Source organism: Dromiciops gliroides, chromosome 3 (genome assembly GCF_019393635.1).
Source record: "Dromiciops gliroides isolate mDroGli1 chromosome 3, mDroGli1.pri, whole genome shotgun sequence".
NCBI lineage: Eukaryota > Metazoa > Chordata > Mammalia > Microbiotheria > Microbiotheriidae > Dromiciops > Dromiciops gliroides.
The window spans coordinates 260,928,269-260,956,192 of record NC_057863.1 but is presented as its reverse complement, the minus strand read 5'-3'; the positions used below and the strand labels follow the sequence as shown (position 1 = coordinate 260,956,192).

General features: G+C 37.9%; 1 protein-coding gene across 1 annotated transcript in view; it reads left to right on the top strand.

Moving 5' to 3' along the window:
- Positions 1 to 27,924, top strand: part of UBASH3A (ubiquitin associated and SH3 domain containing A) — a 104,536-nt gene that overhangs the window by 18,071 nt on the left and 58,541 nt on the right. Inside the window, exons 3-4 of the mRNA XM_043996378.1 lie at positions 2,355 to 2,541; positions 11,707 to 11,905. Coding sequence (XP_043852313.1) covers positions 2,355 to 2,541; positions 11,707 to 11,905 — 386 coding nt within the window. The remainder of the gene's footprint in view (positions 1 to 2,354; positions 2,542 to 11,706; positions 11,906 to 27,924) is intronic.

Sequence of the window (27,924 nt, the reverse complement as noted above, 5' to 3'; positions counted from 1 at the left end):
TTGTCTAAGCTTCAAGAAGATATAGACAGTAACAAAATAGTAATAGGAGACTTCAATATCCCTCTCCCAGTTTTACATGTCTAACAGAAAAATAAACAAAAGGGAAAATATGGAACTGAACAAAGTGCTGAAGTATCTAGAATTAAAAGTCTTACATCAGGGGCAGCTAGGTGGTGCAGTGGATAGAGCACCAGCCCTGGATTCAGGAGGACCTGAGTTCAAATCTGGCCTCAGACCCTTGACACTTACTAGCTGTGTGACTCTGGGCAAATCACAACTCCAATTGCCTCACAAAAAAAAAAAAAAAGTCTTACATCATTTAATGGAACAGCAAAAAAATAAACATATTTCTCAGCACCACATGGAACTTTTACAAAAATGGACCATGTACTAGGGTATGGAGATTTTAGACACAGACCCAAATTGAGACTTACCAATGAAGTAAACAATGAGTAAGTCGAAGAAAAAAATCTTAGAAACAATAACTATGTAAAAATGATAATGAGGAAACAACATACCAAAACTTATGAGATGCAGCTAAAGCAGTCTTCAGAGGGGAAATCATTCTTTTTGTAATATATATATATATATATATATACACTTTTATTTTCAGTTCTAAATTCTCTCCTCTCCACCCCTTCTCACTCATTGAGAAGATAAGAAATTTGATGTCCATTGCACATATGAAGTCATACAAAATACGTTTCCACATTAGCCACGTTGGGGAGGGAAGCAAGAAAAGGAAAGGAAAAAAATATGCTTCAATCTGTGAGGTAGATAGAATTTTCATCATGAGTCCTTTGGAATTGTCATGGATCACTGTGTTCATCAAAGACTCTAAGTCTTTCCCAGTTGATTATCATTACAATATTGCAGTTACTCCTAGTTCTGCTCACTTCATTTTGCATCAATTCATATGTCTTCCTAGGTTTTTCTGAAACTATCACATTCATCATTTGTTAAAGAACAATAGTTTTCCATCCCGATCATATACCATAACATTTTCCAACATTCCCCAATTGATGATCATCTCCTTAAATGTTAATTCTTTGCCAACACAAAAAAAGAGCTGCTATAAACATTTTTTAACATATGAGTAATTTTCTCTTTTCTTTGATCTGTTTGGGACAGAGATCTAGCAGTAGTATTATTGGGTTAAAGGGTATGCAAAGTTTGATAGCCCTTTGGTTATAGCTTCAAATTACTCTCTAGAATGATTGGACTAAGGGGAAGCTAGGTGGCGCAGTGGATAGAGCACCAGCCCTGGAGTCAAGAGTACCTGAGTTCAAATCTGGCCTCAGACACTTGACACTTACTAGCTGTGTGACCCTGGGCAAGTCACTTAACCCCAATTGCCTCACCAAAAAAAAAAAAAAAATAGAATGATTGGACTAGTTTACAACTCCACCAATGGTTTGCATTAATGTACCTATTTTCCCAAATCCTCTCCAGCATTTGTCCTGTTTCATTTCTGTCAAGTTAGCCAAACTGATGGGTATGAAGTAGTACTTCATAGTTGCTTTAATTTGTATTTTTCTAATTATTAGTGATTTATCGCATTTTTATATGACTACTAATAACTTTAATTTCTTTTTCTGGAAACTGTTTCTTCATTTCATTTGACATTATCAACTGGAGAATGGCTTTTTTGTCATAATTGTTCCTCGGTTTCTTAAATATTTGAGAAATGAGAGCCGTATCTGAGAAACTTGATGTAAAAATTTTCCCAGTTTCCTACATTTATATGTGTATATACATATACACATATACACACATATAAATATATACATATATGTGTTTGTACATATCTATATGATGCAGAGAAGAGTGAAGCAAACAGAAACAAGAAAACTGTATACTCAGTAACTACAACAATGTAAATGGAAAGAACACACAAGAAAAATCAAAAGTAAATGTAAAAAATTATAAAGATCAAACAGAATTCAAATGAAAAGATATGATGATACCATTAACCTACCACTTCATGGAGGTAGGAAGTCCACATGTGTTATACATTGCACATGTTTTTCAGACTTTTTTATGCTGATTTTTTTATTTCCTCCCACAAAAAGAAATACTATTTGTAATGTGGGATAGTTCTCTGGGAGAAGAAAGAAGAAAGATGCTTCAGGAAACTATGGCAATACAAGAAACAACATATCAGAAAAACGTTTCTCATTAAAATAATTTCCAGATAGGACCTCAAAGTACTAAGGATGTGAAGAAGCTATTAGAACATTTAGAGATAATTTAAGGATCAAGTTTTGCTTTTTTTTTCTTTTGATTTTGCACCAGACAGTGAAAAATCTCTCTCTGACTTGTAAATGGCCAAATTATCCAATCCTTCCTTGCAGGTTGCATTTTCATTACAATGATCCTTCTTTAGATGACCCAATCCCTCAAGAATATGCCCTCTACCTGTGTCCCACTGGGCCTCTGTTGGAAAACCTACAGGAGTTTTGGAGAGAAAGCAAACGCCAGTGTGGCAAGAACAGAGCACATGAAACTTTCCCCCATGTGACACTCTGTGACTTCTTCACGGTAAGACAATTTCCTTTATTTCTTAAAAAACACATTCCCTGGGGGCAGCTAGGTGGTGCAGTGGATAAAGCATCAGCCCTGTATTCAGGAGGACCTGAGTTCAAATCCAGCCTCAGACACTTGACACTTACTAGCTGTGTGACCCCAGGCAAGTCACTTAACCCTCATTGCCCCTCACAAAAAAAAAAAGAAAAAGAAAAAGAAATTATTAACAACTTTAGTAAAGTGGCAGGATACAAAATAAATCCACATAAATCATCAGTGTTTAAAAAAAAAATTCCCTAATTTGGCATTCTAGGCTTTCCATGGTATGTTACAAATTCCTTTTTTGTGTCTTTTTTCTTACTGCTTCTCTTTACAAGGTCTCTGTACTAGCCAAGCTAGAATACTGACAATACTAAATGTTCTGTGACTTGTCTTGCTTCCTTCTAGCTATGTGTATTTGCACACAGTTTCCAACATTCCTAGGAATCCCTCCATATTAATCTTCAAGGCCCAGATGAAGTGCCCCTTTCTTCATGAAGCCTTCTCTAATGAGAAGTGATTCTTTTCCTCCTTAAGTTACTAATGCCAGCTTGTTAGACCTCTCTTACTCATTAGATCATATTCTAATTTGTGTTACAGCTAATTGTACATTTTCCTGATATAGACCCTACCCTCATTCACTTGTAACCTCAAGGGCAGTGATTGTATTGTTTACATCTCCAAATATTTTTTGAACAGAAAAATAGCAACAGTTGCATGGCAAGTGAGCATGTCAAGGTTTATGGTTTTAAGTTTCCTTCAGAGTTGGGAGGACCACGAGTCTTCTCTGTTATAGACAGAATCATAACTAGGTTAGGATAGCTAGAGCTTTGTTCCAGTGTGCCATCATCTAGTGGGTGAGCCTCTTCTCCATTTAGAAATGTTCCCTTTTGGCCACATACCATGATGCATCACTTCAAATGTTACTAACTCTCTCCAAGAGCCCACCTAATACTTTATATATGCTACCTCTTTCTCAGAGGTTTTGGGTGAAGAGTCATGGAGCATCATCTATGTGGAAACTGGAGAGGAGAGTCAAGGAGCCTTCCATCTGACCTTACTTTTTCCATTGTGCTATGAGAGTCTCTTGCATGAAGCGAAAAGGCCACCAGATTTCTATCTCACAGAGTCCTACTCCTTCCTGATTTCCAGAGTCCCTTAGGAGTCTAATTAGGAGAGACAGTAAGCCTTCCAATTTGGTCACATGCGTGCTATCATGCTGGTCATTCTCCTGTCTGATCTCCAGCTTCCTCTGAAATTGTGAAGTGAAAAGGTGGCCACCTTACCATAGTACCCACACATACCCTGCCTGGTCTCCAGCCTCCTATGGGAAGATAAATGCTATTCAGTCTCATGTTGCTGACATGTTGGGAGAAGCAACATTCCATCAACTTTGCAGTCTGATCTCTTGCCTTAGGGAAAGAGAGTATCACTTAGGTTATAATAATATTTTATATAAGCTTGTTTTTATTTTGCTAATAAAAAAATGTTTTAAGGGAAAATATCTTAATAGTATTTTCTCTTTGTGCTACATAGGGTTCAGAGTAGTGGGCAATTAGAAATTGAGAGACAGGGAGAAAGGCATTATAGCTTTTGATGTGGGGGAAATGAATGGTAGTATATGGTAAAGTAAAACAATTATTTCTGATATTAAAAACTATATATAGTGTTTTTTAGTTCTCTGTATTCATTAAGTAGTCATCATAAGTTTAACTATATTTAGTGTATAAGCCTGATATAACTCAGGACCTATTTTATTTCATGAAGTTTTAGTGCCTGTGGGTGGACATTCCATCTACAGAAAGAAAGGATTTCTCAGACTTTTATTATATGGTACTATAAAGAGTAAAAATCATTGTCTTAGTTCTCAACAACAAGAATGAAACCCAAGCATCTAGTATTTTACAGAAAATTGTGGGTAACACAAAAGGTATACTTTCTTCAAAGGATCTGTGCTGTCAAGACATAAGATATTCCTTTCTCCTTTACACTATTAGCTTCTAAATCAGTGATGACAAGGGGCAACTAGGTGGTGCAGTGGATGGAGCAGCGGCCCTGGAGTCAGGAGGACCTAAGTTCAAATCCGGCTTCAGACACTTGACACTTACTAGCTGTGTGACCCTGGGCAAGTCACTTAACCCCAATTGCCTCACCAAAAAAATAACCAAAACAAAAATAAAATCAGTGATGACAAAAGGATAAATAACATTTCCCTGGGATCATTCTGATGTAAAGAACCCTACAAATAAATGAAACTGTGATTTCCTTTATTTTAATTTGTATAACTTGTACATTATGGTTTGTATTTGGGGATATATATTTGGAATCAAAGGAGTAAAAAATTCATAAATTATTTGATTTAGGCTTTTTTAGAGGTATTTTAAAATCTTGCTGTATTAGCCTGGCCATTTTTCTTAAAATACCCTCCCTATGCAAGTGTAGTCTTTATTTACAGAGAAACAGTTAAAATGTGCTTCTGTTTATTGAAATTTCATAGATTTCCCTTCTGACATGCTAACTTCAGGAAATGTAGCCCACAGTCCTCTGAGAAGGACATAATTCTGCCTTTGCTGACATTGTCTGGTTGAGGTTTGGGAGTGCTGCTTGGAAATGGGGATATTCTTTTTTTTATGTGGTCAAGAGTGTTGAATATGAGGTTCATTCAGGCATCCTGTTCCTTCCTTTCATTCTACAGAGATTGTTTAGATCAGATTGTTTAGGTTATAATAACATTGACTTTCTCTAAATTTTTATTTAATGATTAAAGAATTCCTACCTGGTGATACTTTCCATTTTCCAGTGTTTATGAATGCCTTTTTGCCATCATCCAAACCCCATTCCCCATCCCCCCATACACACTCTCATCTACCTTCCTATGGCTCCATATTTGAATTGTTTCTTTCTGGCTACTTGGAATATTTTTTCCTTGACCTGGGAGTTCTGTGAATTTTCATTTGGGGATCTCTTTCAGGAAGTTATCAGTGGATTCTTTCAATTTCTATTTTATCCTCTGGTTCTAGAATATCAAGCCAGTTTTCCTCTGTGATCTCTTGAAATATGATTATCTACACTCTATTTTTTTATCATGGCTTTTAGGTAATCTGATAATTCTTAAATTATCTATTTTCCATGCCAGGTTTTTTTAATCAAATATTTCATATTTTATTCTATTTTTTTATTCTTTTGATTTCATTTTATTGTTTCTTTAAATCATTAACTCCCACTTACCCAATTACAGTTTTTAAGGAATTTTTAAAAATAAGCTTCTATACCTCCTTTTCCATTTGACCAATTAATTCTACTTTTTAAGGAGTTTTTTTCTTTTTTTTCTTTTTTTTTTAAGGAGTTCTTTTCTTCAGTGAATTTTAAAGTACATCTTTTTATCATTTGGCCAATTCTGCTTTTTAAGTGATTCTTCTCTTCAGTAAATTTATGTGCCTTTTTTTTTAACCATTTGGCTTATTCTGTTTTATAAGGTATTTTCTCCAGTATTTTTTGTGTGCCTCCATTATCAAGCAGTTGACTCATTTCATGATTTTATTGCATCACTCTCATTTCTTCTCCCAGTTTTTCCTGTACATCTCTTATTTGGTTTTTTTCATCCTTTTGGGGCTTTTCTAGAAATTCTTTGGGGGGGGGGTGATGAGTCCAATTCACATTTTGATTTGAGGCTTTGAATGTAGCTGCTTTGACTTAGTTGTCTTCTTCTGAGTTTGTGGTTTGATTTTCCTTGTCACCATAGAAGTTTTCTATAGAAAGTTCTAGGTTTTTTTTCTATTTCTTTTTACTTTATGTGAAAGTTGGACTTTGCTTACAGGATAGTGGGGGCACTGTCCTAAACTTCAGGTTTTTCATGCTGTGGTTTTTAGAACTAGTTCTGGGGTCTGTAAGTTTTTAGTACTTCCATAGTAGTATGATAAAAGGAGAGTTGTGGTCACTCTTCTCTTGGCCTGTGCTCTGGTTTGTGAGTCACAAGCACTCTTCTCCACACTGGAAGTGTGACCAGGGCCCCTGCACTCCTGTGGCTAGATGCTCTAGTATACCAGTGCTCTTCCTTCTCATCCTGGCAATGCAAGAGAGTCTTATACCCAGTACCAACAAAGGATTGCCTGTTATCTCCTTATGACTAGTTTTCTGATCCCTTTACTGTCTGTGGGCTAAGAGGTCCAGAAGTCACTGATGCTGCCTCTAAAGCCTGCTGCTGGTTTTCTGGGCTGTGGCCTGCACTAGATCATACTCTACTTTTACCCCAGTGAGACAGACCTTTCTTGCTGAGCTTCTAAGGTATCTTGGACTGGAAAATTATTTCACCCTGTCCTTTTCTTGGTTTTGTTGCTCCAGAATTCATTTTGATGCATTATTTTAAAGTTGCTTGGAGGAGAATTTGGGAGATCCTAACCAATTCTCTGCCTTTGCTCCACATCTTGGCTCTGCCTCCCATCAAAGTCTTTTCAAAGTCAATGTCACTTTTGCAACATCTCCCTTAGCACAGTGCCTTTCATATTGTAAGTGCTCTATAAATATCTGATAATAGCAGACTAGGATTGTGTTTGCTCTGGATTCTAGCAGTAAACAGGCAGGTATAAGTAGCCAAAAGTAAAGATAGCTTTGGTATCAAATGAAATCAAATTAAGGTAGGTAGAGAACAAATTTTGACTGCAGAGCTACCACTACACTCTAGTTTACCTTACGATGGGGTTACTCCTCGTGAATAATAGTTATATACTGTCTATCCCTGAAATTCTTGTCCCCTTGTTCTATCATTGTTCACACATATCAGTTCTCAACTCTGGCTTATCCCACTCCTATTATGTGCCTTCTCAAAGTCCTATACTACTGAATGCTGTTATATAAGTTAATGAAACCATGCTAATTGAGTATACTACATATTCATGTTAATCTAATCTCAATGAAACAGAAATTGTTTTATTCTTTCTTGATTCTCAAATCCCAAATATCTCTTCTTGTTGTTGTTCAGTCATTTCAGTTGTGTCCAACTCTTCATAACCCCATTTGGGGTTTCCTTAGCAAAGATACTATAGTGATTTGCCATCTCCTCTCCTCATTTTATAAATGAGGAAACTGAGTGTGATGAAATAATGAGATTTAGCAGATACTCAAAGACCCACCTGGAGATTAATCTAGACTGATTGAATCAAGTGAGAGTGATTAACTGCTGATTAGCCTACTTCAAGTTAACTGGATTGTAATCACACCTTGAGAACACCTTCAGAAGCAATGGATTTGGATGATGCCAACCAATCAGCTTGAAGCAATGTGTAAGGACTGCCTCTGTTCCAGACCTATAAAAAGCTTCCACAATCAGTTTGCTGGAGAGAGTTCATAATTGAAGCAGGCTTGTGGCAGAGGACTTGAGGAAGAACCAGACCAGGCTGGAACTCTAGGCTAAATAGGCTTTTTTCTTAACTTTCTGAACTCCATGGAAATATCCATATGCTTTAATAAATGTTTAATGCCCAAGGACTGGTGCTAAAGCTTCTAATTTAAGGCGACCACAATTTAGATTTTAAACATCACATTAGGCAAATAAGGTTAAGCAACTTGCCCAGAGTCATACAGCTACTAAGTATCTAAAGTCAAATCTGAACTCAGCTCTTTCTAAGCCTTTTTTTTTTTCTAAGCCTGCACTCTATTGTGGGAGCCTAGCTGCTCCCTTAATATCACTCCATGCCTCTTGATCTCAGCAAGTGTTCAATTTTAATAGGAAGTTAAGGCCATCTGGCATGAGGTTCCCTAAACCTTCCTATTCTATATCTCAAAATCTTTCATCTTCAATCATCCCCTCATCCTTTACTCCAACTCTGTGAAAGAGGTTTCCCTTTCATTGTCCAGGCCAAGCTCTCTATTTGTGTCATTAATTCTATACACTCCTTTGTCTCCTAGAGATTGCTTCTTATCATTTCTCTTCTATCTTTTGGCTTCAGCATTTCTCTATCTATCTACTTATTCCTTTACCATTACTTAGAAATATTCTCAGGACTCTACCCACATTAACAACGTTCACTTGGTTCTACCATCTCCTCAAAATATTATTGTTCAGAGGGCAGCTAGGTGGCACAGTGGACAAAGCACCAGCCCTGAATTCAGGAGGACCTGAGTTCAAATCTGTCCTTAGACACTTGACTTATCTTTGCCTTATTAAGGACTCATCCAAAGTTCATTCCATTGCAATATTTGAAGATGACTTAGAACTCAAGTTTTCCCATATGTGGGTCAAAGATTATACAAAGGGAAGAATAGATGCTGCCTCGAGGAGCTCACAATTGAATAGCCAGAGGAGACTGTGGTTCCACTCTCCTAGTACCATCTATCTTATCACACAACTCCTGCATGACTGGGACTTGATCTGAATGTAGTTCTAACTAGAACTGTCTGCTGAAACTCTTCTGCAAGCTGTTGATATGGCATTATTATAATGATACCTTCCTTTTCCTAAGTAGGCCTTCCTAGTTAATTTTTTTTATCTCTCTCCCATTTTGTTACTGGTTGATCCTCCCTGAGTCCATCACTCCCACCATCAACATGGCACCTTCCATGGAAGACTTTTTGTTTGAAAACCCTGTGTAAATCTAGGCTCCCAGCCAACTCTGTGCATTGTAACAGGGAGTACATCCCTCATCTGGGCCACGTTTAGTCCTCTACTTCACTGAATTTCACTTGAGTTTGAGTATCAATCCAACATTATCTCAGTGTCATTTTGTGCCTTTCACCTTAACTCTGCCCTAAATTTACATGGAAGCATTCTAATGAGAGAGATAACATGAAAATAACTAGGCAGGAACAAGATACATATAGAGTAGATGGAACGGAATCTCTGAGAAGAAAGCACTATTAGCTGGAAGACTGCAAAAAGCAGAACTTGAGGTGAGTCTTTTTTGTTTTGTTTTGTGAGGCAATTGGGGTTAAGTGACTTGCCCAGGATCACACAGCTAATAAGTGTCAAGCGTCTGAGGCCAGATTTGAACTCAGGTCTTCCTGAATCCAGGGCCAGTGCTTTATCCACTGCGCCACCTAGCTCCCCCTTGAGGTGAGTCTTGAAGGAAGCCATAAAAACTAAAAGGCTTAAGTGAGGAGACAGAGCACTCTAGGCATGTTAGTTAGCCCATACAAAGGCATCAAACAAGATATTGAGAGTAACATTTGAGGAATGGTAAGTATAGGGCAGCTAGGTGGCACATGGCACCTAGGTGGCGCAGTGGATAAAGCACTGGCCCTGGATTCAGGAGTACCTGAGTTCAAATCCGACCTCAGACATTTGACACTTAACTAGCTGTGTGACCCTGGGCAAGTCACTTAACCCTCATTGCCCTGCCCCCCCCCCAAAAAAATAGTAAGTAGGCAAATTTAGCTGGATCTTAGAATATATAGAGGGGAGGAAAATTCAAGAAGACTAGAAAGGGAGAAAGAGATGAGGTTATAAAGAACTTTCAGTGCCAAACAGAGCATTTCATAATTTTATCCTGGAGCTAAAATAGAACTGTAGTTTACTGAGTGAGATAATCAGATCTATGCTTTAGGAAAAATGCTTTGAGAGCAGAGTGGAGGAAGAATGGGAGTGGGCAGAGACTTGAGGCAAAATGACTAATTAGAAGCTTCTTATAACTGTCCAGGTGATAAGAACCTGAACTAGGGCAATATATGTATGAATGGAGAGAAGGTAAATACCGTCTTACAGTATAGCAAATTGATCAAGGAAGTTCTCCAGGTAGCCTGTATGTTTTTTCCCAAAAGAAATGGATTCTTTCAAAAGTAAGCTCTGTGAAGATGGGGGCTATTTGATTCTTGTCTTTAAACCCCTGAAACCTAGCATAGCACTTAGCATATATCAGGCATATCACAAATCCTTGCTGAATTGAGTTGAATATATATAATAAAGAAATTTTGTCTAAAAATTATTCATAAATAGTTGTTTGCATGTTGTCTCCCCCAGTAGACTGTGAGCTCCTAGAAAGCAGAGACTTATTTTTGTTTGTTTGATTATATGTTTTTGCCTTTCTCTGTTATCTCCAGGGTTTAGCACTGAGCTTAAACTATAGTAAGCACTTAATAAATGCTAGTTGACTGAATGAGCAATGTGTACCAGGGGACTGAAGTCTTCTACTATTGTTTGTTCATGTTCAATATTATTTTGATGCTAAGCAGGGAGGACGTTGCTTACAAAGTTTATTTTTAGCCCCAATCTCTGCATAGCTTCTGTGGCTTTGTTTTTTGGGAGTCCATGTAATGATAATCATGTTTTATGGGCACAGAATTCCTATTAGGGGTTAAATAGGATTTACAGAGAGATTTTTTTTTTTATCCTACTCAGAGACTTGCTATGGCCCATGAATTTTGAACCAGTATGAGACACAGTGAATTGAATAAACTTTATTGTAGCTGGAGGTACAATGGTTGGATTTTATTGGCTGCTCTGAGGTAGAAGAGAAGGCTTTTAACCTAAGATAGAAACTAAAGACCTCTCAGCCTGCCTTTATCAGGAACAGACTTTCTAGTCACTATACCAAGGTAGATGGAAACAAAGATCCAAAATATTTTCCTAAAAAGCTACAGCCCATAATGTGATAGAAACTTGGTAGTGGAGATACCCAATAGAGACAACAAGAAATGAAATACCCAATAAAGAATAGAGATGAAACACTGATAATGAGTAACAAAAAATAGTATAATGGTAGCACCAGAGAACATTGGAAGTTCTAAAACCTTAAAGGTGTATTATCCTGGCCATACATGCTCTTCTTTTTACATATGTGCCTTCTAGTCATGTTTTCTGGTCATGTGTGTTCTCCACATGTAAATTCTTTCCCATTGATATGGTAAGCTATGGGAGAATACACCCAATAAGAGATAGCTTTTCTGGAAGCTAATGTGTGAGAAGGAATGTCCCAGGTGCTCCAAATTAAGAAGGAAAAAAAAAGAATCCTTACTTGTGGCATAAGGGTAATGAGGGGAAGGAAGAGCAGCTGCTTATATGCCAAACAATGATATCAACCCACAGATGAAAGATTATTCAGTAAGGGTCTCACTTTGACTGGCAAGAACAATAGCTATCTATTAGTTATACTCAAAGCTTATATGATTCCTCTCAGGGACAGTGCGTTTTTTTTACTTGTTTTCTCTTAGTGTGAAGACCAGAAAGTGGAATATTTATATGAGGCCCTGAAGAGAGCTGGTGACAAGATTTTGAGCTCCTTCCCTTCTACTATCCCCTTGAATCTCCATTCTTCTATCAGTTACCTTGGATTCTTCATTAGTGATAGTTCTGCAGATGTTATTCGAGAATTTGCCATGAACTTTGCAGCGGAAGCATCTATATTGGCAGGTAGGCCACCACCTTCCATTGAAACAACAGAGATTGTTAAATAAGAAAATTTTTCATTTGTGATATGAAAATAAGCCAAAGCCATACAAAGGAATTCTAGTATCCAGAAGAAATTCATTTAATGGCATAGGGGAAAGGGGGAATTGAAGGTATGAGTTATTTAATGCATATGTGTGGTTGAGGTAAACTGGAGACAGGTCATGGGAACTGAGGACAGTAAGAAACTAGGAGGCCAGTGTGTTCAAAGAATAAGGAGTTAGGGGGAAAAAAGACAAATGTGCGACAGGTGCTGAATTTATTTTTGAAAAAGAAAATTACATGGAGGTCCATAGATTACAATTAAAATATGAACAGGACAGGGGCACTAGGTGGCACAGTGGATAGAGTACCAGCCCTGGATTCAGGAGGACCTGAGTTCAAATCCAGCCTCAGACACTTAACACTTACTAGCTGTGTGACCCTGGACAAGTCACTTAACCCCAATTGCCTCACCCAAAAAAAAAAAATATGAACTGGACATCCAGATTTAATTTTAAAGAAAGAAAGACTGCTAAGTGATGGTAGCAGAGGGAGTATCTGAATCAGAGAGAAGGTAAAGTTGCTCAATTATCATTTTGTTTCTGTTTTTTTCTGCTAAAGAGAATGAATGACTTTTCCACTGGAAATGCAAAAGTAGCTAATAAGGAGTTGATACCCAGGATAATTGAGGAGATAATATGAAAACACCTAGTTACCCTGAATGAATTCAAGTCACTTGGCTCAAGTAAAGTACATCCTCAAAAGAACTGGTGAATGTAGCTACTAAACTACTCTCAGTAATGTTTGCATGATTATGGATAATGGGTGAGGTATTGCATGACTGAAAAAGGGTAAATGTTTTCATGATTTTCCAAAAATGAAAGAGGACAAAGTATTCAAACTTTATAATACTGGGCTTAATTTTTATGTCTGGAAAAATTATGTAATAGATTGTATAAGAAATGGTTAGTGAACATCTATCAAAGACTCATTATAATTTCGTTAAGAATATATCTTGGGGTCGGCTAGGTGGTGCAGTGGATAGAGCACTGGCCCTGGATTCAGGAGTACCTGAGTTCAAATCCAGCCTTGGACACTTGACACTTACTAGCTGTGTGATGCTGGGCAAGTCACTTAACCCCAACTGCCTCACCCCCCCCCCCAAAAAATAATAAAATATATCTATATCTATATCTATATCTTTATCTATCTATCTACCTATCTATCTATATATCTATATCTATATAGATATAGATATAGATATCTTACCAGGGGCAAGTAGGCCATGCAGTGGATAAAGAACTGGCCCTGGAGTCAGGAAGACCTGAGTTCAATTCCGGCCTCACACACTTGACACTACTTGTGTGACCTTAGGCAAGTCACTTAACCCTCATTGCCTCACACAAAAAAAAGAATATATCCTTTTTTTTTAACCTTTTTTCCCCCAGGGCAATGAGGGTTAAGTGATTTGCCCAAGGTCACACAGCTAGTAAGTGTAAGTGTCTGATACTGGATTTGAACTCAGGTCCTCCTGAATCCAGGGCTAGTGCTCTATCCACTGTGCCACCTAGCTGCCCTCAAAAGGAATATATCTTACCAGACTAGCCCCATTTCCTCTTTTCACAGAATAATAAACTAGTAAAACCAAAGAAATTCTCTAGACATAGTTTAAGTATGCGACATGTAGCACAAGATGTATATGGTAGCATAAATTCCTGGTACTATGGGTAGGATCAGTTTCAGTCCAATACAATAATCCATTACACTGGTACAGTAAAATTCGATAATTGGACAGCTCCAACTTCTGCCATTTTCTGAACAGTAAAAAGAGTCAAACTCAAAGAATTTGCTGTCAAATGCTGTCCAAACCAGATTAAAATATAATTGGGAGGGAGCTTTGTGTGGCTCAGGGTGTCAGTGTGCAGGAAAAAGAGCATTCTACCTTGTAAGCACTGTTACTTATAATATGTATAATATATAATAAATGATGATATCAGTGAGCACTGAGTCCAGGAAAACTGGGAGCAGACAAAGATACAAAAGCAAATGCAGCACAAGCAAAGGCTAAAAGGCTACTCAAAAACAGATTAAATTTACATAGATGATTTTGGGCCACAACAATGCTGACTTTGAGGAGAAAGTGAAACAACTGATTTGTATTACAGGCAAAAACCAGGATGAATGTGAGATTGTTTTATGTGACTGTAATGGAGATATCGATAGAGCTGTCAGTGTGCTGCTGAAAAAGAACCCAGATGTGAATTCCTGGGAAATGGTTGGGGAAAAGAAGGAAGTCTGGGGCAAAAGGATGGTGGATAGATGGAATGAGGAAGGAAAAGATTATAAAGACCAAGACAGAAACTTTAGCAGGAGACATGGTGAGTCACCAGAGCAGGGAATAGACCCCAGTCGTGGATGAGGATTTCAGGGTCAAGAAGACGGACTTCATGGTGCTGATTGAAGGTCCATCTGGAAGAGGTACAGAGAGAGGCCAAAGTCTCCACAGATGAGACACAGGTGGCTCTGGTAGGAAGGGAGGGTGGTTTTCTGCCCAAAATGGGGGAACCTTTAACCCAACCGGTTATGCAGAACCACTCATACCAAAAGGCATCTAGGTGGCACAGTGGAAAAGTGCCAGGCCTGAAGTCAGGAAAACTCATCTTTATGAATTTAAATCTGGCCTCAGATACTTACTAGTTGTGTGACCCTCAATAAGTCACTTAAGCCTTTTTGCTTCAGTTCCTCATTTGTAGAAATGAGCTGGAGAAGGAAAAGGCAAACCACTCCAGGATCTCTGCCAAGAAAACCTCAAATGGGGTCACAAAGAATTGAGCATGACTGAAAAATGACTGAACGGCCATAAAAAACCAACACCAATGAAAACCATGGCGATAGTAGTGGTAACATGGGGAATAATACCGGCAGTTTTGAGCCAAACAATGGAATGAGTGCATGGAGCACTGTGACAGAGGAATAGGGTACAGAAGATTGGAATAAATATCCTTCTATGGCCAATATCTTTACTGCCTCTGATATGTTTTCAGTCTCTGTCTCCAGAAAATGTGACAATCACCACTGGTCAGAAGAATGACCTTGCTGTTTTATTAGGGAAGACACTTTCAAGGGAGGTAGATAATATTATTTTTCATGATTTCTGGGAATGTCTTGGATCATTGTATTGATTAAAATAGTTAAATCTTTCCCAGTTGATCATCATTATAATATTGCTATTATACAATATTCTCCTGGTTCTCCTCACTCATTTCACTTTACATTAGTTCACATGTCATCTTGGATTTTTCTGAAACTATGCTCATGATTCCTTAAAGCACAATAATATTCCATCATAACTTGCTCAGCAATTTCCCAATTGATGGGTATCCCTTAATTTCTAATTCTTTGCGATCATGAAAGGATATTCTATAAATATTTTTTTAACATTAAAAAAGACTTTTCCCTTTTTCATCTCTTTGGGATGCAGACCTACTACTGGTATTGCTGGAATAAAGGGTATACACAGTTTGATAGCCCTTTTGACATAGTTCCAAATTGTTCTACAAGATAATTGGACTGATTCACAACACCACTAACAATGCATTACTGTACCTATTTTTTCCATGTCCCCTTCAGCATTTATCATTTTCCTTTTCTGTCATGTTAGTCAATCTGATGGGTATGAAATGTTCCCTTGGAGTTGTTTTAATTTACATTTCTCTATTGATCAGTGACTGAAGCATTTTATATGACTATTGATAGCCTTGATTTATTTTTCTAAAAACTGCCTGTTCATATCTTTTGACTATTTATCAACTGGGGAATGGCTATCCTTCTATTCTTGTGGAAGAAATGGAGAGATTTAGGTTGAACGACTCCAAGTCATTAATGTTTCAATATCAAATTGGTAGTACATCTCCATTAAAAAGTGTTCCAGAAATCTATGGTTGTCTCTATCTCATTTTGTCAATGACTTGGATAAAAACATAAATAGTATCTTTATCAAACTTGTAAATGACACAAATCTGAGAGATATATACCGTCTTTTCTCTGAATTTTTATGACACTACTCTCTCTCTCTATTCTCTGTTTACCTGTCTAGCCACTCCTCAATCTCTTTTGCTGATTCATCATTCATATAATGCCCCCCCAATTGTGGACATAACCCCAAGGTTCTATTCTAGATCTCCTTTTTTGTTTTCTAAACTTGTTGTCCTCATTAGCTTACTTAGGTTTAATTATCATCTCTATGCAGGTGACTCCCAAATTATATATTTGGCTCTGCTCTCTAACCTGAGTTTTAGACCAATATTACCAACTATCTATTTCACATTTCTAAATTAAAGTCCCACTCTACAGTCCAAAGAAATTGGCCTCCTCAAACTCTGTCTGTCCAAAGCAGAATTAATTAACTTTTCCCAAAATACCTCTTCTAAACTTTCCTATTTCTTTCAAGAGTATTACTATTGTTCCAATCTTCCACATTCCCAAATGTGGAGTTATTGTAAATTCCTCATTCCTCTTTACCTTATGTGTCCAAACAGTTGGGAATTTTTTTTCTATACACACACTTCTTCTTTTTTTTTTGGCAGGGCAATGAAGGTTAAATGACTTGCCCAGAGTCACACAGCTAGTTAAGTTTCAAGTGTCTGAGGCTGGACTTGAACTCAGGTCCTCCTGAGTCCAAGGCCAGTGCTTTATCCACTGCACCACCTAGCTGCCCCACACACACTTCTTTTATCTTACTCCTCATTAGTCACATATCTAGTAACTTGGTTTAGGACCTCATTACCTAATGCCTACACCATTGCAATAGATGCAATTGGTCTGCCTGTCTTAATTCTCTCCCTATTCCAAGTAGCTACCAAAGTGATTTTCCTGAAACATATGTGATCTTATCATCCCCCTACTCAATAACCTCAAATAGCTCCTTTTGCCTCTAAAATAAAATATAAAATCCATTTTCTATTTATATCCATTAATAACCTAATTCTAGCTTATATTACCAGACTCATTTTTGTTGTGCATACTCTGACTCATTCCTAATTCTGAAGTTCATGAGCCCCCATCACCATGCTTCCCATTAACAGAAAATATGGAAATGCATATTAGCAAAGACATTTCCTAAGTTGGTATAGTATGAACAGTAGCTACAAAATATAACCCCCTGAACCTGAGGTATACTCCCCCACTAATACACATTGAATCTATGAAAAAGTGAACACAATATTAAAGTATTATCATTGTAAGGTACTATGTACAATGTACAGATAGGCATCACATGTGTCTAAGTTCTTTCTTTCTTAATAGATTCTTCACAAAGCTTCTCCATGGGTTCAGCATCTCAGCTGGGTAGATTACTTAGCTTGTCTCCCAGAGCATGTTCCTCTTCATAACTTGACTCAACTTCTAGGACTCTTGAGATCATAGCTGGTTCTTTTCTTCTACCATATGTCCTTTGGTCTTTTCTGTGTATATCTATAGTGTGTGTTTGTGTTCTATCAACTACATCTGGAATTCTTTTGAACTGACTTTCCATTGCTTTAGGTAGCTCTACTTTTGAGAAAATATCTCTGGCTCTGCTGTGAGATGTTATAGCTAATAGGGAGTGGAGAGATGAGGGAGAAAAGAGAAATATTTTTGATTCCTGGTGTTATAAATCTGAGAAACTGTTTAAGTTTATCTCTGGTGTGTAATTTCTGTTTTGGAGAGGTTTTTGAAAGATTGAGATTACACAAAAATTTAATTAAATTTTGTTTATCACATAACTAGACTGATTATTATATTTGTTTTCCTAGCACCTAGGACAGGGCTAGCTACATAGAAAGCATTTAATACATAATTGTCAATTGATTAATCTTGACAAGCTGGACCATTTGTTTGGCTTGATCTAAAAAGATAAAAATTAATAGAGATAAATGTAGTTCTGTACAGGTTCAAAAAGTTAATTTCACAAATACAGGATTGGGGGGAGGCATATTGTTAGATATCAGATTGCTAAATAAAGATACAAGAATTTTAGTGAACTATAAATTTAATGTGAATCAACAACGTAATATAACAGCCAAGAAAGCTAAAATGAGCTTGGATTTCATTAAGAAAAATCAGGATTTTCAGAATAAAGCAGTGACAATTCCATTGTACTCCATATGTGGAGTATTATATTCAGTCCTGTTTGCCACAGCTTAGGATGAACATTGATAATAATAATAGCTAGTAATGTCTCTTGTTTATATAACTCTTCAAGTCTGCAAAGGGCTTTACAAATATTATCTCATTTTATGCTTACCACAATCCTGGGAGGCAGGTACTGTTATTACCCCCATTTTACAGATGAAGAAAGGGAGGCAGACAGACATGAAATGACTTGCTTATAGTCACATAGCTAGCAGGTGTCTGAGGCTGGATTTGAACTCAAGACTTCCTGACTCCAGGTCCAGTAGAATCACTGTGTCATCTAGCTACTTGACAAGCTGGAGAACCAGTATACACAGGTAAATATTTAACAACCAAATCTCCAAAAACACGACATACTTTTGAGTTTAACCTACAGTATTACATTTTCTCTATTACTTTTTAAAGTTTAGATAATTTAAAAAATCAAATCCCAACTTGTAGCATTTAGTGATCTGTAAGGTGTATAGGCTCACACTAAAAATTTGACAATAAAGATTGAGTTTAATCAGAATCATCCAGCACAACCCTGAACATCCAAAGAGGGGCAACCAAGATGGAGAAGGGTTTTGAGTCCTTGGCATGTAGTGATAGCTGTTCTCTCATATTTAAAATGTCTTCTGGAAGAGGGTTTCTATTTAACTCCAGAAGGCACAACCAGGAGAAACAAGTAGAAGTTGCCAAGATTCAAATTTGAGATTAATATATGAGAAATTTGCCTAATAATTCGAACTATCTGAAAGTGGAATAGGAGTAATGGATTCACCCCCATTGGCAAACTTCAAGCAGAGGCTGGATGATCACTTATGAATGTTGTGGTAGGGATTCTATTTGTATATGGCTTAGCATAGTGTTCACTGAGATCCCCTCTACTCTAAAATTATATGATTCTGTGAAAATGGCAGTGGGAATGAAGAAATATTATAACGCTTCTTCCTCTTGTAGCTGTGTGTCAAGAGAATATGAGAGAGGGGCAGCTAGGTGGAGCAGTGGATAGAGCACTGGCCCTGGATTCAGGAGGACCTGAGTTCAAATCCAACCTCAGACACTTGACACTAGCTGTGTGACCCTGGGCAAGTCACTTAACCCCAATTGCCCCGCAATAAAAAAGAGAGAATATGAGAGAGAGAGCAACCTATATGAAGAAGGGTACTAAGAGATGGAGTGCTACAGTTGACACCAGAAGAAAGGAGTATTAGAAGAGGAAAAGATATTGGACCACAGATTTAGAGCTGGAAGGGACCTTGAAGCTCATCTAGTCTAATCCTTTATTTTAAATATGAGGAAACTAAGGCTTAGCGAGAGGAAGTGATTTTCCAATGTCACACAGTGGTAGTATTAGAAATCAGATCTAGGGGCAGCTAGGTAGCAAAGTGGATAAAGCACCGGCTCTAGAGTCAGGAGGACCTGACTTGACACTTACTAGCTGTGTAACCATGGGGCAAGTCACTTAACCCTCATTGCTCTGCAAAAAGAAAAAAAAAGAAATCAGATCTAGACTAGTGGTCTCCAATTTCTTTTATTGCATACCTCATAATTTTTTTCTTTAGTCGAACACATCCCAATGTATTTATATTTATTTATAAATTTATAAATTAAATGTATAATACATGTACTACTGTACTACTATAATAAACATAGAAAATAGAAGTTAAAAGTAAGATAAAATTTAAAGAAATATTTTAAACAAATTTAATAATATTTTAATGAGAACAATGTAGTTGAATATACTTTATTATTTTTTAAAATCTTGTTATTACACTTTGTGTTACAGAGATGTAGAGTTCTGGTTCTAATTTCAGTTTATTGTGATGCTTACCAAAGGAGGAAGAAGAGGGGAAAATTCAGCAAATTTGACAAAACTGATCAATAAATTGAAAAACTCTAACATTACATGTGATGCCTTATATTCATGGAACTCTCTCCCTACCCCAACATCTTATAAGGATTGAGGGGAGATGTCTTCACATACCTCTTCCTTTATAATTTTACAATATTCACTTTTGGCTATTTGCTGGGGGCGGGGGGCGGTGTCCTACTACACAGCTATAGATATTGTGTATATTGTTTTCCTGGTTCTGCTTACTTCACTTTACATTCATTTATGTAAGCTATTTTATACTTCTATGTATTCTTAATGCTTGTCATACATGTAATATTCCATTACATTCATGTTCCATAATTTGTTTAGAAGTGTTTCACTTTTGAACCAAAAGCTTCAGTATCTTGTAGACACACTTTTAGCCTATAGAACCTGATACTTTAAAATTTAAGTGCAGCTTCCTTCCACAAAGGCAAACCAATGGAAAGAAACAGTTCTCAGACTTAATGGTGGCATAGTCTTTGAACTTGGAATTTTAGGTTTTTCATGTGTATTTTAAGAATTGGTAGGCATATTACAAATGCCCAGGAATGGTTGAAAATATCTTTCCAAAGATTATACTTTTCAGTAGGTTGCTAAATGGAAACAAGGTTCCTATAAACAAATGAAATTGCAAGTGGATTAAACATTGTCTGGCCTCATATTTTATACTGGTATAATCTTCCAAATCGGCTACTCGATTACATTACATAAAAATGGAAACCAAACTTGTTTTATTTTTAATGTTTTTAAAAATAGAAGTCAAGCCTTCTCTATGTGATTTCATATAGGAAATAAAGAGGTATTGTGATATAGAGAGGTCGACAATTATTGCTAATAATAAAGTGAATTATCATTTTCTAGATAATATGACTCTGAGAACTTGTTCTTTCCCAAGGTCAGTATAGGCTCTTCTGGGTAATTACAATTATGTAAAACCTCCATCCAATGACTTCTCTACCAAGTAGGAACCACAAAACAAATAGCAACACATGGAATTGAAACAGGCTAATAAATTAAATAACAAGAGGAAATCAAGTAGCATAGTCATTTTCTGCCTCCCAACATGAAGAGGTACAGTATTCCACAGATGTCTGGCCTTTTGAGAGATGGTACATTCCCCATACGGTTGATGGCCCCAGGATCATATTGTAATGAGTCCATTCTTACTGCTTTGGTTTCTGTTTTGTTCTGTCTCTGAGGATACTGTTTCTCTCTGCTTCTCACTAAGCTTCTGCTGCCATCTGCTGCTGCTGTCCTTTTTTCTCCCCTCAAAAGAAGTGTGTGTGTGTGTGTGTGTGTGTGTGTGTGTGTGTTGGAGGGAGGGTATGTGATGGTGGTGGTAATGGTGGTATGTGGGTGTGGATGTGTGCATGTGTGGGTGGGTGTGGGGAGAGTGCCCACAGGACTAGAAACTTATCAACATTTTAAAGTCTCTTGTTGGATCATTCCCACATCCATATTCAACAGGCATTTTTTAAAAAATGGTCCTTGGGGGCAGCTAGGTAGCACAGTGGATAAAGCACCGGTCCTGGATTCAGGAGTACCTGAGTTCAAATCCGGCCTCAGACACTTAACACTTACTAGCTGTGTGACCCTGGGCAAGTCACTTAATCCTCATTGCCCACCCAAAAAAAAAAAATGGTTTTCATCAACCATCTAGACTTTTTCTGTCCCTAACCTCCCACTTCCCATTTCCAGTTAAATTAGACCAAGTGAAATTTCTGTAACCTCTCCTTATTCCAATGGATATTGGGTCACACCCATGCAAATAACCTCAAAACTTCAACAACCTCCCCTACTAAGCCAAAGAGATCAAAGAGGAAAAGGACATATATGAAAAATATATTTATAACAACTTTTTTTCATACTAGTCCCAAACTGGAAACAAAAGGGGTAGCTACCTACTGGGGATTAACTAAACAAATTTTAGTATATGATTGTAATGGAATATTATTGTGGCATAAGAAATGTCAAAATGGACAGTTTTAAAGGAAACTGGGAAGGGTTCTATGAACTGATGCAGAGTAAACAGAACTGGGAGAACAATTTATACAATGAAGACATGAATCTAGAGAAAAATAGCTTTGAACATTTTTAGAATTCAGCCAACTCAGTGATGAATCACAAGTCCAGAGGACCAAGATAAACATAACACCCACCTTCTGCCAGACATGATAAAAGGCAGAATGAGGTCTCTATTTTTGGAGATAACCAATATGGGAATTAGTTTTTTGGGAGCCATACATACCTGTTTTAAGGGATTTCTTCTTTTTTCTTTTTTATTGTTTTAATAGGTGTGAGAGGAAGAACTAATAAGCATTTGTAAAAAATAAATAGATCGTGTTTTTAAAAAGAAAGGAAGGGGGCAGCTAGGTGGCATAGTGGATAGAGCACTGGCCCTGGATTCAGGAGGACCTGAGTTCAAATCCAACCTCAGGCACTGACACTTCCTAGCTGTGTGACCCTGGGCAAGTTACTTAACCCCAACTGCCTCACCAAAAAAAAAAAAAAGAAAGAAAGAAAGGAAGGAAGGGGCAGCTACATGGCACAGTGGATAGAGCACCAGCCCTGGATTCAGAAGTACCTGAGTTCAAATCTGGCCTCAGACACTTAACACTTACTAGTTGTGTGACCCTGGGCAAGTCACTTAACCCTAATTGCCTCACCCCCCCCAAAAAAAAGACAGAAAGGAAGACCATAAAAGCAAAAATTACTGAAAAAAATTTAAAACAGAATATATGTAGAACTCCCCCCTACCAAAAGAAAAAAAGTGCTCGACTAGTCACAAAGAGGCTTTGGTTGAATTAACAACAGTAGAGGGCAGGTAGATGGCACAGTGAATAGAATGAATTCAAAAAGACATATCTTTATGAGTTCAATTCTGGCCTCAGAAACTTACTAGCTGTGTAACTCTGGCCAAGTTACTTAATTTTGCCTCAGTTTTCTTATCTGTTAAATGAATTGGAAGTGGGGCAGCTAGGTAGCGCAGTGGATAGAGCACTGGTCCTGGAGTCAGGAGTACCCGAGTTCAAATCCAGCCTCAGACACTTAACACTTACTAGCTGTGTGACCCTGGGCAAGTCACTTAACCCCAATTGCCTCACTAAAGAACAAACAAACAAACAAGAAACATAAATGAATTGGAAGAGGAAATGGCAAACCACTCCATCATCTTTACCAAATGGCATCATGAAGAGTCAGATATGACTGAACCAATAACAACAGTAACACTAAAAAGTCAGGCCAGATTGAAACGGGCCTGCATTATTGCTACAGCAATGGTCCATGTTCCCTTTTACAAATGGTGACCTATGACTTTCATTTGTCATTTCAAAGGCAAAAATTCCTCCTTTCCCTAAACCTGTTAAACAGGAATCCCAGATCTAAGAGCACTTGTATGCTTACTTCAGAACACCCAAAATGGAAATTACTATAATGAAGACAAATTTCTAGTTAAGCCCTGAATTACTTGTTGAAACTATCCATGTGAATTCAATTTAATGGGTATTATCAAGAAGAAAAAAACAACACATGTGTTTAAACTATAACTTAGAATGTTAAAGCTCTTTAATCTTAAAAGAAGAGTAGTGGTCTTAGACTTCACTCCAGCCTTGACCCCTTCCACAATCCTGATATATGATTCCCTCTCACATTCTCTTGTGAGACTCTTGGTCCTGACCTAATTTAGAGTGGATTAGCTATGAACTTGGTGCTACATAGATGCTATCATCCTTCCATAGGCCTAGAAAGTTGACACCAGATGTTTGTCTTTTGTTTTTGAAGAGGACCCATGACAGCACAATGTTGGGGTCAAGATACAGTGTATTTGTCTGTAGCTGATCAGTCCAATAAAAGTTCAGAAGGCTTTACTACAGGTTGGGCAGAAATAGTCCATTAGAATATTTGGGATGGAGTTGTTTCTAGATTTGTGCAGCTTACATTTCCTTTATGCTATTGTGATTCTGCTTTGCTCAAGAAATACAGCACCTTGCTGTGTGACCCTGGGCAAGTCACTTAACCCCAATTGCCTTACCAAAAAAAAAAAAGAAAGAAAGAAAAAAAGAAATATAGCACCTGGGGGCAGCTAGGTGGCACAGTGGATAAAGCACCAGCCCTTGATTCAGGAGGACCTGAGTTCAAATCTGGCCTCAGACACTTGACACTTACTAGCTGTGTGACCCTGGGCAAGTCACTTAACCCTCATTGTCCTGCAAAAAATAAATAAATATAGCACCTGCTTTGATGAGCGCATGCCATACTGAGTGGTCCTGTGCCAGCATCTCCCATGTCTCACAATCAATACTAAAGTTCTTCAGACAGACCTTGAGAGTATCCTTGTCTTACTTCTGACCACTGTATGACTGCTTGCCTTGCGTGAGTTCTCTATAAAATAGTCTTTTAGGTTAACATGCATTTGCTCAGCCCATCAGAGTTGCACTCTCTGGGGTAGAATTTGAACACTTGGCAGTTCAGCTTGAGAGAGAACTTCAGTATCCAATACCTTATTTATCCAGGTGATGTTCAGGATCTTCCTAAGACAATTCAAGTAGAAATGGTTCAGTTTGATGGCATGACACTGATAGATGTCCAGGTTTCACAGGCATACAACAATAAAGTCAGCTGCATAGACTTTCAGTTTGGTAGGAAGTTTATCCTCTCCTTTCCCATACTTTCTTTCGGAGCTCCCCAAACTCTGAGCTAGCTCTGTCAGTGTGTGCATTAAACTCATCGTCTATGTGGACATTCCTAGAAAGTATACTGCCAAAGTAAGTGAACTTATCCACAGCATTGAAAATTTCTCCATTTACTTTGACTAATGGTCTCACCATGGATGGTGGGGTGCTGGCTGGTGGAGGACCTCTGTTTTCTTGGTGTTGATTGTCAGGCCAAAATTAGCATAGGCAGTAGAGAATTGAATGCACAATCATATGCAAACAAAAAGTCATGCACCAATTCTTCCTCCACTTTGATCTTGGCTTGTAGCCTGTCTGTGTCAAATAGTTCACCATCAGTGCAGTAGCTGACCTTGATGCCATTTTCTTCCTCACTAAAGCCATCTGACAGCACTGTGGAAAATATCATGCTGAAAAGCATGGGAGCAAGCACATAGCCCTGCTTCACTCCACTGGTGATTGGGAAAGCATGAGAGCATTGTCCTTCATCCAGAGCCCATGTGAATATACCATCATGAAACTGACTTAGGATACTGATGAACTTCTCCAGGCAACCAAATTTCACCATGATCTTCTACAACTTCAAATGCAGAGCAAATGATTATTGGTCTTGTCTCTTTCCTAGGTATGATAGCAATGTAGTCACTGTTTAAAAGAAGAAAAGAAAAAAGAAAGCTTAGGGCTGATTCCGAAATCGAAACTTTTTTTAACTGGTACAATGACTATCAAGGGAAATCTGGCCTTTCCCAAGTGTACAGATGACTAATATAGCCACCCCACCTTCATGGTTTGAATTATCACTTGGAATGTCTCCCCAAACCACAGTTTAATGAGTTGTATTCGTCACCTCTGGTGGTTCAGAGATTGCTCATAAGTACTTGACATTTTCATGACTGACATTTAAAGCATATGTGTCTGACACATCTGTAATGCTAACCTCTAAGTTGTTTACTGGGATATTACTATCATTCTTACTCTAAAGTTGGAGACTGATTATGCAGCTAAAAGATGACCTCCATAAGGTGATAGACTAGCCAGCAAAGGTAAACTGTGAAACTGCTAACTCACTGTCAATATTGAATTCACCCTGATTATCAGATAAATGATGCCATCAGGACTCACCTTGTTAAAGGAGCCTTGTGGGAAATTCTGTCTTAGGTCTCTTCATTTCAAATACAAAGGGGTTTACAAGAGAGGCACTAGGATACACTAGCTAGAGTCAGCCTCAAGTCAGAAACACTTGGGTCTAAGTCCTGCCTCCATTGTATTACAATGAAGGGGTCAATCCTATATTGGTAGGAGTTTCCTCAATGTGGATTTCCAACTATCAATAAAATTATAAATGTAATCTCTATCTCAATCTCTATCACTGTAAATTAAAAGGAAAGTAGTAGAAATACTGAGGGATTCAGAGGCAGACAACATAGGTTTGAATTCCAGTTTAAGTCACTTAATCTCTATTGTGTATGGCAAGTCATTCATACTTAGGTATGATAGCAATGTAGTGAGAACAAACAAGTAGTGAAACTGCTTCAAAAGAGATTTGAACCCAGTCTAGATTTATTAGTGTAGAAATACAGAGAATGACCCCTTTGTCCAGATCAGAGCTGTGCCCTCACCGTTTCCCTCTCAAGCAAAGGAGCCCCCTCTCAACTCTGGACTCATAACCAGAAACAAGACATGTTTTAACTTAGGGGAGCCAGACCACAGAACAGGAAGGGCACATTTTGGCTTATTGTTTGCAGCTTTTTATGTCCCTCACTGGAACGGCAGGGAGAAATATTTACAGTGAGATTTAGCTGAGGGCAGCTAGGTGGCTCAATGGATAGAGCACTGGCCCTGGAGTCAGGAGTACCTGAGTTCAAATCCGGCCTCAGACACTTAACACTTACTAGCTGTGTGACCCTGGGCAACTCACTTAACCCCAATTGCCTCACTAAAACAAACAAACAAAAAAAAAATGAGATCTGTTTTCCCCAAAAGAACAAGGAGTAGCAAAGTATACAATATTTAAGGCCGATCAGTTTGCACATTCAGCCATTAGAGACACATATGAATGTGGGGTTTGTTGTTGTTGTTGTTGTTATATAATTATATCTGAAGGGCAGAAAGGCAGATTATTAATTTAGTTAAAGCACAGGTGAGAGGATGTTGCTGACCCAAGTAGAAACCAGTAGGCTTCAAATGGGAAGCATGGTTTCTGGCTCAGAGTTCCCACTGAGAATGAGACCAGAGCTATAAAGCAAACAAATGGGAGCAAAAGTGTGGATGAGAATTGAGAATAGCCAGTGCGGGGCAGCTAGGTGGCACAGTGGATAAAGCACCAGCCCTGGATTCGGAAGGACCTGAGTTCAAATCCAGCCTCAGACACTTGACACTTACTAGCTGTGTGACCCTGGGCAAGTCACTTAATCTTCATTGCCTCACCAAAAAATAAAATAAAAAATGAATGAATGAATAAAAAATAAAAGAATAAAAGAATGAATGAGTAAGTAAAAAAATAAATGAAAGAGAGAACAGCCAGTGGCAAAATGGTGCTGGACATATCCTATTACTATCTTCTATGGGATGATTCCCTTCACTGGAAGGTCAGGTAGTGGGAAACCTTTCTCTTAGAGAAACTTTAGATTGATCTAAAGAGAACAGTTTAAAGAACAACCTACACTATACAACAATCATTATAACAATGATTGGTGAGCATGGTTTAATGGGAACAAGGATATTACTACTAGCTGCAGAGTTCCACCGGTTAAATAAGTTTCTCTAATAAAGATCTCATTTTCAAGAAATATATTTATTTTATTTTATTTTATTGTATCCAATGAGGGTTAAGTGACTTGCTTAGGGTCACACAGCTAGTAAGGGTCAAGTGTGTGAGGCCAGATTTGAACTCAGGTCCTCATGAATCCAGGGCTGGTGCTTTATCCACTTCACCACCTAGCTGCCCCTCATCATTTCCAAGAAATATAAAAAACTGATTGAAATGTGGAAGAATAAGAGTCATTCCTTTTATTTCTGCAAAGATTTTTCCCCAAGGATCTGGGAATTACCTTCTAATTATTAACTGCATTAGATTTGTTTGTTGTTATTCAGTCATTCAGTCATGCCGGATTCTTCATGAAGCCACAGCCCATAGCACACTGGGCCTTTCTGTCTTCCAGTATCTCTCACAGTCTGTCCAAGTTCATGCTTGTTCTTTCCATGACATTATCTATCCATGTCAACCTCTGCCAGGCCTTTTCCTTTTGCCTTCAATCTTTCCCAAGATGAGGGTCCTTTCTAATGAATCCCATCTT